The following is a 12,394-nucleotide window of genomic DNA, read 5'->3' as shown; positions in this document are numbered from 1 at the left end:
GGAGGGGGGAGAGAGATGGCGGGGAAGGGGACTGAAATGGTATAGGGCGAGGGAAGGAGATGGGGTGAGCACTAGCAGAGTTGCAGAGGGGAGAGGGCAGGGTAGAGAGAGAGAGAGAATACGGTCCCCGCCGGTCTTAGGTTAGTAATTCAATGGCTGAGATTGGATGGACTTAAATCAACAATAATGAATTGAAGAACGGACCATCTAGCTATTTTTACGCACGAACTGCTACATTTTAGCCTTTATAAATAAATAGCAACTGCATTTAAATTTCTACCACTATTCATTAATAAACAGCAGCGGTATTTAAATTTCCACCACTATTTATAAATATTTTGAATAAAGTTTTTTACTATTAGCGTCGGTTATCTACCATCGCTAAATGTACACATGTATTTTAATAATTTTTTATCTTATGTGGAAAAGACGACAAAAAAAATATATTAATAGTGCCGCTAAAGGTAGTGGTAATCTAGATTTTTAAATAATAAAAATAAATTACTTTTTTTTTTTTTGATAAACGAAAATATATTACTAATTTGATATAAAAGTTGTGGTAATTTTAAAACCGCCACTAAAGATTGACTGCACGGTTGGAGGAAGGACCCTAATCCTCTACTGCCGAGCTGCTCGACAGTACCTTACTGTCAAGACACAGCAAGGTGGGGAATAACCGCTTTATCCCTACCCGAGTGCCTTGCCTGAGTGGAGGTAAGGCGATCATTTACCGCCTTGCTGTATCTTGGCAATAGGGTCCTACTGGACAGCTCGGCAGTAGAGCATCCAAATTGTTGGAGGAAAGCTTGAGTTGATAATGACTATATCATTTTTATTTTTTTTTGGTAAATAAAGACTATATCATTACTACCCATAATATGAACTATGCCTAGGGATGTAATTCTTGAAGTACTCCCAAGGGGTGTCGTCTCTAGTCATAAAGAAGTGGAATTACCATCAACCAACTTAGTCATGATAACCTGAGATTCCAGATGTCTATACATCAGGATCTTATGCGAAGGCCAGGAAGTATCTAAGGGATGAGAAACTGTCCAGATAGAGTCACGCTTGAGTTATCTAGAATACATTTAAGTCAACCCTTAAACTCTTTCTTTTCAAATCCAATTTCCAAGTGAGCTTCAAGATACCTGCAATATTCACTTATTTGATTATTCTCAACCCAAGGCCCCCTCTTGTTTGGGAAGGCACACTGACTCCCAACTAATGGTATAGAGCAATTTATTATTATATGTGCCCTTCCACAAAAGGCGCTCATCATGGATTTCACTCTCTAGATGATAGATTAGGGTAGCCCAAAAATGCCTATCCAATAGATATAGGAACTCTGCATGACTGACTTTACCAGTTCCAAGCTACCAACGTAGGACAAGAATTTAGCTTTCTACAATTGAAGTTTTTTCCGAAGATTATCACAGTAGTGGGCAGTGAGTTTAACTAAAATGAGGGGAAGGCCGAAATATTTAACTGAGAAGGAACCCTTCGAGAACCTAAGATAGACCTCCCCATCATAAATGTCATTCAAGAACAAAAGAAATATAGTTTGTTCACATAAAGTCCTGAAATAGCTGCAAAGGATGAGATAAAGGCAGCAATAGATGTCACTGAGCAAGCATTTGCCTTCGTGAAGATCACAAGATCATCAACAAAAGCAAGATGTCATTGAGCAAGAATTTGTTTTCGGGTTAGGAGTTATCAATGTTAAGTTGTGGGGAGTAGTTATTAGTAAGTGATATGAGTTATTATGGAAGTGGACTACTTACTTATACAGGTAGTTATCTTAGGATGTTTTTCTAATTAAATATGCAAGCAGACGTAATGAAAGGCGGAATGAATTATCTTAAATTTTCTCTAGATTTATCTTGAGAAGAGGATTTACGCCGCGACGTCAGGCTTCGCCTAAACCCAAATTTTTCTCTCTTCCACTCTCTCTCTCCTTATTATTTTTCTTTTTTTTTTCTTTTATTTTATTTTATTATCAGATTATCTTGCACGCATTGGACTCGGTGACATTGTGAGCTTCTTTTTCTGCTGAGCACACCAAAGATGGCTACATTTGGATTGGATTCCATGCAGCATGCGTGAAAGAGTCGTAACAGTTTGAACATTTGAAAGGCTATATTTGATTTGGATATTGTTATGCTTTATATTCCTTTATATACAGCTTCCTTAATCTGCCCCAACCAGAACCTTTCCCCTTCGTTTCCTTCAGATCATCACCTTCATGGCTCCATTCAAACCGGTGAAGCTTCTCGACCAGTGCAAAATCGGCCCACCAAAGGGCTCCGTCGCGCCGACTTCCTCCGCTCTCCCTCTCACCTTCTTCGACATACATTGGTTACCATTACCACCTGTGGAATTTCTATTTTTCTATGATTTCCCCTACCCAATATCTCAATTCACTCACTCTCTCCTTCCCCACCTCAAACACTCACTCTCTTGCACTCTCATCCACTTCTACCCTTTCTCGGGAAATCTCTCATGGCCTTATGAACCCAACCAGCCCATGATATCGGTCTCTTTCACCGTTGCTGAGTCCGACGCAGACTTCAATCATCTCTCTGTTAATCATCCAAAAGACGCCTTAGAATCACGTCCACTCGTGCCTCCTTTGCCTACATCTGAATACATTGTCCCCATATTAGCAATACAAGTCACCGTTTTCCCAAATAATGGCTTTTGTATCGGGGCCACACATCTCCATTCGATTTGTGATGGAAGAGGATTCGCCCACTTCATGAGGACATGGGCTACGATCTCCAAGTTAGGAGCTTCATCTCTCTTACCTGAATCCCTACCATTCTTGGATAAGACTGTGATCGAGGAGCACGACGACGAGGGCATCTTAAAGCTATTCTTGGACGAGTTGGATAGATTCATGGGTTCGGGGAATCGAAGATTAAGAGTGATGGATATCGAACTCCAACCCAATATGGTTCGAGCTACATTCAAGGTAAATGAACCGAGTTGTAGGAGACTCAAGGATTGGTTCTTGGCTCAATACAAGAAAGATGAACAAATTACACAAAAACAATCAATTCCTCCATCAACATTGATGGTGATTTGTGCTTACACTTGGATTTGTTTGCTTAAAGCAGAAGCAAAAGCAGGAGTGTCCAAGACTAACAACATGACTCGCTTTGTGTTTAACGTGGACTGCAGGGTTCGGCTGGACCCTCCAATTCCAAAAACATATTTGGGTAATTGCGTCAGACCTTGTGTGGTGATTGCAGAAAAGACTAATTTGATGAGAGGAGGAGTAGTGGTAGCAGCACAGTTGATAAGAGATGTGGTTCATGAGATGATGGATAAAGGAATTTTGAGAGGCATGGAGCATAGCGTTTCAGAGTTGTTGGAATTGGAGTCTGGTCGAATTTTGGCTGCTGCTGGGTCACCAGAATTTGGGTATTACAAGACAGATTTTGGGTTTGGGAAGCCAAAGAAGGTGGAAATGGCATCTAATGATAGAACAGGAGCCATGTTTTTGAAAGAGAGCTCTAATGTTAATGTAGATGGTGGGATTGAGTTTGATTTGGTTCTCGACAGACAAGAAATGAATGCCTTTATTTCTGTGTTTGTTGATGGGTTTAATGCTATGAGTTATGAGCATTCTTTATTGTGGCCCTCAGCCCCTCGCTCCCTTCTCTAAGCCAAAGGTCATCCTTGTGGAAGTTTTATAAAAATGTATGGCAAAACACAATGACTTGTCCAATTCATGCAGGCATGCATGAAACACGATAGAAAACGACCTTGATCGTTTGATATCATTTATGGACCCTATTTTAATATAAAATCCTCCCTCTCTCTCTCTCTCTCTCTCTCTCTCTCTCTCTCTCTCTCTCTCTCTCTCTCTCTCTCTCTCTCTCTCTGTGGAATGGATTAATTGCCTTGTGTTGTAACAAAATTGATTGGGTTTTGAATTGATTTGGAAGGAAGATGGGTGAAAGGGGATCACTTCACCTACCACTTAAACAATATGGGCTTTGAGCCCATCTAATTTTAAAAAAAAAAAGCCTAACTTCAATGCTAAATTTCCATGATTTGGACCCATTTCTTCAAACAATTATGGGAAATAGAACCCACCCCCTGTGCCTTGACTCAAGGGCGCACAAAATGATCGTCAAATCTCTCTAAAACCCTAGAAATGATCAGAGGTGCAACAATTATTTCATGCACCCCTGTATCAGGGCACAGGGGCGACGTGCACTATGTGACCGGGTGGCATTCTTTCTCTCAAAAACACATAGGTAGTTACTAAACGGTGTAGCTTTTCTGATAAAAACTGAATTTCATGGATGTTTTTTTTTTTTTTAAATAGGTCATAAACAGAAACATAAATGATACCAATGATACCAAAGATACCAAATTTAGTGGAGGGTCATTGTTTGGATAATTTTGTAACATAATATCTTATTTTGAATAATTTAGTTAAATAAATGATTGAGTAGGTAATTTGGTAAACTGAAACCTATTTATAGATAATCTTGGCCATGAAAGAATTGCTTACGTCTTGTACCAAAATAGCCATGCCTCTGACATCTTTACCCTTAGCCATGAACTTCCTTTCCTTTGGATTTTAGATTAACTAAGCTCTTTAATTTTCGCTCTGAAGCAAGAACAAAGGAACTAAAATGAAAATAAAAAATAATAAGTAATCTAACAATTTCTAACTATACAATTTTTTGAATCCCAATACATATTAAAATATCTTGCTTGTATGATTTTGTTTTATTTTGAGTATCTATTTTTTCATATTGTTATCTTGTAATTTTCCAATGAAATAATATGTTGTCGCTTGAAGTGACATGTTCTTTGTTAATGTTTGAGTTCTTTAGTTGCCTTGTTTTTCTTTTTTTAATAAATTTTGATGGGAGGAAAAGCATTGTATCCTGTAATGGCCATACGTGGTGGAGGAAACGGAGTAAAGGTTGATTTGGAATGATTTCAATTTCAATTAGATTTTTTATCAAGAAACTGAAATTGTTTTGATTGCAACATTTATAAAAACACAACGTTGAAATTAGAAAGAAAATTTTGCCACAGAAATGACTTCGATCACATGCCATTTATATTAGTCTACCCCTTGTTGTCTTTTTTTTTTGTAGAAAAAAATACTTTATTGATAATCAACATGAAGAACTCATGTAGACGATAAAACAAGTCTCCTGAATCCATGGATTCAAATTGGGCCAAACCATCATTCACGTTACCAATAATGCCCTCCTTGCCAAGGATCAGCTAAGCTAATATGTTCACGTGGAACAAACTGGAAAAAAAAAAATAAAGGACTAAAAACTAGGAGAGAGAGTATCATCCACTCATTGACATGCATGACACAATGATCTTCAAACAATCAAGGTCGTTTTTCTCTCATGTTTCATGCGTACATGTATGAATTGCATAAGTCGTTGTGTTTTGCCATACATATTAGAATAAATTACGTAAATGAGAGTGAGAAACATGCCCGAATGAGGCCGAATCCATAGCGTTTGACGGAGAAATCTTCACAGCCGTTTTCTCTCCCTTTGTTGATCTTGTTTATTCCCTTCTCTATATAATTGTTAGGGTTAACAACTAATGTAGATTGCTATCATCATATAGACCAAGGTTCTAAGACTCGGGTCTCAGTGGCATCTCGGCCAAGCCAGAAACTGCGTCAAGCCGAGATCTCGGCGAGTTGGTGCAAATTTTTTTTTTGACTCGGACCCCCAACTCGGTGGGTTTTACACATATTTTGGGTCTGAAACTTGGTGTCCAGCTTATTTCAGGCCATTTAAACACAATGGCATGCCCAGATTTGCCAAAAAACAAGTCCAAATATGAGTTTTACGTTGGACCATAGGTTGGTAGGCGACGGGTCATACTAAAAGTCTAAAACAACCTACTCTACATATAATTTAGTAAAACTTAACAAATTTAGCAATCAAAACATTCTAATTAGTACATATCAAATTATCAATCAAAACATTCAAATAAAAAGTACATTACATCAATGTTCACTGAATTTGTTACATAAAATATGATTGAGTAATAAATTCAACCCCACATTGATCCACAAAGAATTCCCATGTCATGGAATTGCTGTAGTATTGCACATAGTGTGACACAGCTGCCATATAAGTCTTCTGATCAACATATACCAATCTCTCTATCTTACGGTACATGGGAGGCTGTTGGTATGAAGTGTAAGATCCACTGCTACTATCATATTGAGTTTGAGACATGTATGGCTGGTTTGGGACTGAAAATATGTACCCAAAACCTGACCCAAAGCTTTGTCTGTCATACTCAGCTGCTGACTGCCCATACTGACCATAGGCACTATAATCAGAACCGGTGCTCTCCTGGCCATAGTCATAGCCATGATGATGCTGAGATGATTGCCATGACTGATGCTCACTAGTAGTATCTATACTCATGCTTCCGAAACTTGCAAGCATGGTGTTTATACTGCTGTCATCATCCTGAGCATCTGACTGATGTGAGTGTTGGCAATCCTTCTTTCTTTTGTATGTTTTAGGGTGGCCACCATGGTCTTGATTTTGTGTGGCATGCGTAAACTGAGACTCACCGGTGAAACTCACAGGGTCCCCCTGCGTTCCCACCTCATACTGGTACTGCTCGTGCATCCCCTCATGACGATCATCATAATAACTGACACTCGGCATGCCACGACCACCACCACCACCACCTCCACCATCACCATCACCACCATCGCCATCACCACTGTCATCACCACCACCATCATCATCATCAGCAAGACTTCCTACAGCAGGCTCAAAAGGTTTTGGTGACTCTGCATGTGCACGCCCCTCTTGCGACGACATATAATCCTCAACATCAGTGCCAGTTACAGACACAATGGTGGGGTCGGGCCTACCCCTAGGCTGATCCATATCAGGTGTACCACGATCCCTCACCCACTGGAATAGGGGATCCTCATCGTCATCAGAGTCCTCTTAAAAAATGTTGGATAGTTCAATGGGTTCTTTATCATTGGCCTCAATTCCTTCACGTATGTGCCTCATCCTTAATCTCATATTGTAGTGCACATACATAAGCTGCTCCAGTCGTTCGCTACCCAACCTGTTCCGCCTCTTTGAATGTATCAATGAGAATGTACTCCAGTTGTGCTCACATCCGGAGGATGAACAAGTTTGTGAGAGTACTCTCACTGCTACCTTCCTCAGGTTGGGTGAACTTGTACCATAAAGCACCCACCAGTCGGCTGCATTACATATATAGAATAATAAGAATATGTACATTCTAAAGAGATAAAATTATAATTCATAAATATAAATATGTAATAGCATGCGACATACCAGGGTCTGACTTTTGTTTACCCTCCACTGCAGCTTGTCGACCGAAACTTGCTGAGGCCTCTCTAAAGTATTTGATCTATTTTTAATTTGAGGAATTAGTATTTCCTATTTAGTAATTACATTCATAAACTAACTACCAAAGTACCAAAGTCCCATACTCTCACCTCAACTTTGCAAGCAGATTGTGTCTTTGGATTGAGCTCTGACTTCGCAGTAATAGTTTGAACTGCCTCTAACAATTCTATGTCTAGCCCAAGATCATGGGAGTAGTAATACGTTGGATTCATATAGTATGCTGATAAAGTAGACACCACAAATATGATTTGTTAGTGACTTTACTAACTTAATGCCTTTGGGTTTTGAATATGTAAATGTAAAAAAATTATAACATTTAAAGTGTAAAGTATGTTGAACTCACCGGTAAGCAATGGATGACTCAAGTGCTTCTCCCACCGCTCATCAATGATGTTAGTGTAGGACTTTGCACTTCAAGGTATAGCAGTTCTAACCATTTCCTTCATTTTTTAGATGGCAGCATAAATGTGGGCCAAGGTAGGCTTCTTCTCTGTATCAACCATCCTCAGTACTGCCACCATTGGCTCTAATATGGCAACCACTTTCCCCAAATCCTTCCAAAATCCATTACTTGCAATGGTCTGTTGTGCTGCCTTTGCATCTTCTGATTTAGAACCTTGCCAACCAAACCATTTATCACTTGCAAACATAGACTTCAGACCTATCGCCTTAGTCTGAAAGCTCTTCAATGCAATGTAATTGGTGGTATATCGAGTGACACCAGGCCTCACTAAATCTCCATTGCATTTCTCCCTCAACAAGGCTAAAGCATAAGAATAGTTGTACACAAAAGTTGTCACTTGTCTTGACCTATTTACCACACCCGCCACCAAAGTCTTTTTCCCCATGTCCTTCAGCATTAAATCAATAGAATGGGCTGCACATGGGGTCCAAAAGAGCCGGATCCTCTTACTCTTCTTATTCATCAATTTCTCTCTAGCCTTTTTAAAGTTGGAACCGTTATCCGTCACAATTTGGATAACGTTCCTTGGCCCTACCTCCTCCACCACTTGCTTCAACTCCTTATACAAGTATGATGCATCATTTACATTATTTGATGCATCGATGGACTTCAAGAATACAGTCTTTCCATTGCAACTCACTATGAAATTTATGATGGATAGTCTAGTAGGTCCAGTCCATCCATCAGCCATAAGAGTAACCCCATATGTCTCCCACATTGGCTTCAAACTATCAATGTAATCTTTCAGCTCTTGTACCTCCTGAGGCAAATATACATTGTATAATTCATATAGTGAAGGTCCCTTCCATCCTGCACTAGCCCTCCCTGCAGCATCAAGGAATGCATTATAGTATGTTCTTTGTGCTACATTGGCTGGAATGCCATAGTAAAGCATGAACTTACTGAAGGTTTCTCATGCTTCTTCTTGTTTACCGCCAAATATTTGCGGGATGGTTGACTGGTAGGCATCTTGTTGCCTAAAAGTTGTGGGATCCTGCTCAAAAATGGACTCTGGAGCTTGTACTCGTGGTCGGGTTTGGGGTCATGGTATATTTCTTGTCCCAGTGCTCTTCCTCCTCTCATCTTCTTGCACTGGTGCAGCTGAGCCAGATTCACCAGCTCCTCTTGCTTGGTCATATGCTGTTATATTCTTAAAATGAAAACTTTGTCTACTCTCAGCCAAAGTCTGCTGGTAAATTCTCCATTCAGCCTCTGATTGAAACTCACCAGGTGGAGGCCCAATGTCAGTATCATCTCCGCCACGGACCTCTACACCAATGCTCTCTAGTACTGGCTCATCAAACTCTTGTTGCATTCTTTCCCTCTTAGCTTTCTTTAATCTTCCTCTTTTCAAGTGTTGTGCCATTGCCACTTTTACTTGGATAGGAATATTTGGGCATGAGGCAACATCCTTGCCTATACCAGACAAGTGTTGCTTTAACCTAGTGGCTCCTCCAGATAGCAACTTTCCACAATAATTGCATTTGGACTTCTTTTTGTCTGCGGACATGGGGACTCCATGTTGCCATGCTATATCAGACATTGTGTACAAAATGTCTTATATTTTACATTGTTACATAAAAAAGCATGTATTAATAACCATGGATCACTTAAAGTAAGGTATTCAAGACTTAAAGTATGCTATTCGTAACTTTTAAACGTAATGTCAAGCAACTAGAACTATCAAATAACTATCTCTTATTTATCCCCTAATCCTAGTATTTATTTCTTAATTAAAAATAATATTTTGAATTTTTTTTAAAAAATTTTATACTTTAAAGTATAAGAAAAATATAATGTAATGATGTATTTGACACCATTTCAAGTTGAATATTATGTACATATGTTGTACATAATTTTTCATAAGCAACAAGTATTTTTCCTTAATATTATATATTTTTTAAAAAAATTTATAATATATTTATTAAATTTAAAAAATAAAATAATTTTTTTAATGGGTGAAAATAAAAAATTAATCAATGGGGTTGTAGAGCATCCCAAGTTATTTAACATATATCAAATTCATTTTCAAACAATCACTATTCATCCTATTTTTTTTTTCAAATAAATCATTTATTTTTTCAAAAATTATAATAAAAAATTTAATAACTGAAAAATAAATCCGACTCCATCAGTGATAGACCGGGCAAAGATGTTTAACATATATCAAAACCACATGAATCTAACAAGTATTACACAATTTTTTTTTTGAAAAAAATAGATTTGGGAAAAATTAGAAAATACCTTTGAAATCCTACAAATAGGTGATGATTTGGAGTTGAATCTTCACTTTACCACTTGAATCTCACTTCAAACAACATAATCCACCAAAGATTTGAGAGAAATAGGAAGAAATTTGAGAGAGAAAGCTCTTGGAGTGTTTTTCTCTAAACTTTAGAGAGCTTTGGATAGAACTCGAGATTTTCGAGTTCTGTCTATTGCTCTCTTTTAAAAAAATAGGCATATGGGCATATGGGTCATGAAAACTGGATAAAAAAACCATATAACCCGATACCGAGATATTGAAATTTTACAACTAAAAAAAAACAGAGAAATGTGTATCGAGACTTGGCCGAGAAATTGCAGTTTTAGAAACCGTAGGCCATCTCGACTCGCTATCTCACGAAACCGAGAAACTCGGCGAGATCTCGCGATTTCTCGAACCATGATATAGACTGAGAGCAGGGACCAATCCTGTAATTAATAACAGTTTATGTCTATCTCATAATAAGACATAACTGTAAATAGATTCACACATAAAATCATTATTTACACTTATTAGAACGGATACATTGAAGCCTCAACCCACTAGGGAGACCACCTCTCGCATAGAGCTTCATCCAGACATGCCTATCAACCAACACTCATCCAGTACTAGTCTATACCCATACAATGATTGGATGCTAGAACTTTTACCTGGAGAACCTTTGGCCTAGAGAAGAGAGCGAGGAGTTGAGGGCCACAAAGAATGCTCACTCAGAGCTAGGGGTGTCAATGGGTCGGGTTGGGCCGGGCCTGCCCTAAACCTTGGCCCGACCCTAGAGGCCTTAACCTTGACCCTGACCCTGACCCGACCCTACCAGAGTCGGACCGGGTCGGGTTGGTCCTGATTTATGGCACCATCCACGTATCTCATTAGACCATGTTTTTGTAACATAGGATCTCAACCTGTGGGACAGCTAATAAATATGTTGAAAAAAACAGTGTGTGTATAAACTCTCTCTCTACAATTGTAACGGTGTCCTCTCAATAGGCCTGGAAGCTTATAGAGGCTACAACTAAATAACAATCATGTCAGTGACTCTTTTTATGGCCCTGATCAAAATAGTAGATGATCTACTCTTTTTATGGGTTCCCACTTCATGATGATGACAAAGCTAGTAGTTATCTCTCTACAATTCTCTTCTGTTTTTTTTTTTTCCTGTTTTTTTTTATTTAAGAAAACACTTATATATAAGTATATATATATATAATATTATATACTTATAATTAATACAGGGTCGGGTCGGGCCGGGCCGGGCCGGGCTAGGCCCAGGATCCAAACCCTGACCCGACCCGACCCTGCCAGGGTCAAACTATAACTAAACCCAAACCCGCCCTCAGGGTTGAAAAATCAGGGTCGGGCCCAGGCCGGGCTCTGGGCGGGTTCGGGCCAGCCGGGCTTTATTGACACCCCTACTTAGAGCATTAAACCCATCAACAAAAGCAGAAACAAAGACATTCATCGTCTTCCTATCGAGAACCAAATCAAACTCAATCCCAGCATCTGCATTATGGCTCTCTTTCTGAAACATGGCTCCTGTTTTATCATTTGATGCCATCTCCACCTTCTTTGGCCTCCCAAACCCAAAATCTGTCTTGTAAAACCCTAACTGTGGTGACCCTGCAGCTACCAAAATTCGACCAGACTGGTATTCCAACAACTCTGAAACGCTATGCTCCATTCCTCTCAAAATTCCTTTGTCCATCTTCTCTTGAACCACATCTCTTATCAACCGTGCTGCCACAGCTACTCCTCCTCTCATCAGATCAGTCTTTTCTGTATTCACCACACAACGTCTGACACAATTCCCCAAATATGATTTAGGGATTGGAGGATCCAACCGATCCCTGCAGTCCACGTTAAACACAAAGCGAGTCATGCATGTTGCTTGTCTTGGGCGACACACCCGCTTTTGCTTCTGCTTTAAGCAACCAAACCCAAGTGTAATTAAGCACAAATCACCACCAATCTTGATATAGAAATTGATTAGTTTTGTGTAATTTGTTCACCTTTCTTGTATTGAGCTAAGACCCAATCCTTAAGTATCCTATACAAGGAAGATGAGCTCGGCAGGGGCGGCTTAAGGCAGCAATATATACATATACAAATATAAAGCGTAAGAATTTCAAAATTAATCACAGCCTCCCATTGGAGGATGAGCTCATTCCTTTGCACGTATATGTGAGAGGCAACCACTTGTCTTATTTTTGCCCTTTACAAGGAAAGTTACAGTATTTATGAAAATAAAACAAA

At 39.2% G+C, this 12,394-nt stretch overlaps 2 protein-coding genes across 2 annotated transcripts; one reads left to right on the top strand and one right to left on the bottom strand.

Moving 5' to 3' along the window:
• Positions 1-2,524: 2,524 nt before the first annotated feature.
• On the top strand, positions 2,525-3,667 carry LOC122642308 (phenolic glucoside malonyltransferase 1-like). Its single transcript, XM_043835749.1, has one exon. It carries the CDS (start codon positions 2,525-2,527, stop codon positions 3,665-3,667), a length of 1,143 nt encoding a protein of 380 aa, XP_043691684.1.
• A 2,248-nt stretch (positions 3,668-5,915) lies between these two features.
• On the bottom strand, positions 5,916-12,020 carry LOC122642307 (anthocyanin 5-aromatic acyltransferase-like). Its single transcript, XM_043835748.1, has 3 exons — positions 11,558-12,020; positions 7,505-7,635; positions 5,916-5,951 (listed from the first exon to the last, which is right to left on the bottom strand). Exons 1-3 carry the CDS (start codon positions 12,018-12,020, stop codon positions 5,916-5,918), a joined length of 630 nt encoding a protein of 209 aa, XP_043691683.1.
• Positions 12,021-12,394: the final 374 nt, after the last annotated feature.

The sequence above is a fragment of the Telopea speciosissima genome, chromosome 10 (genome assembly GCF_018873765.1).
Source record: "Telopea speciosissima isolate NSW1024214 ecotype Mountain lineage chromosome 10, Tspe_v1, whole genome shotgun sequence".
In the NCBI taxonomy this organism is placed as follows: domain Eukaryota; kingdom Viridiplantae; phylum Streptophyta; class Magnoliopsida; order Proteales; family Proteaceae; genus Telopea; species Telopea speciosissima.
This window is presented reverse-complemented; position numbering and strand designations above follow the sequence as displayed.

Excerpts from the sequence above, each read along its gene's own strand:
- LOC122642308 (XM_043835749.1), top strand. The coding sequence starts at position 2,525 with ATGATATCGGTCTCTTTCACCGTTGCTGAGTCCGACGCAGACTTCAAT.
- LOC122642307 (XM_043835748.1), bottom strand. The coding sequence starts at position 12,020 with ATGACTCGCTTTGTGTTTAACGTGGACTGCAGGGATCGGTTGGATCCT. Across the intron at positions 7,636-11,557 it reads TGATGGGTTTAATGCTCTAA|CATACTATATGAATCCAACG; the intron begins GTAGGGGTGTCA and ends CTACTTTATCAG. Across the intron at positions 5,952-7,504 it reads AATCTGCTTGCAAAGTTGAG|AATGTTTTGATTGCTAAATT; the intron begins GTGAGAGTATGG and ends TGTACTAATTAG.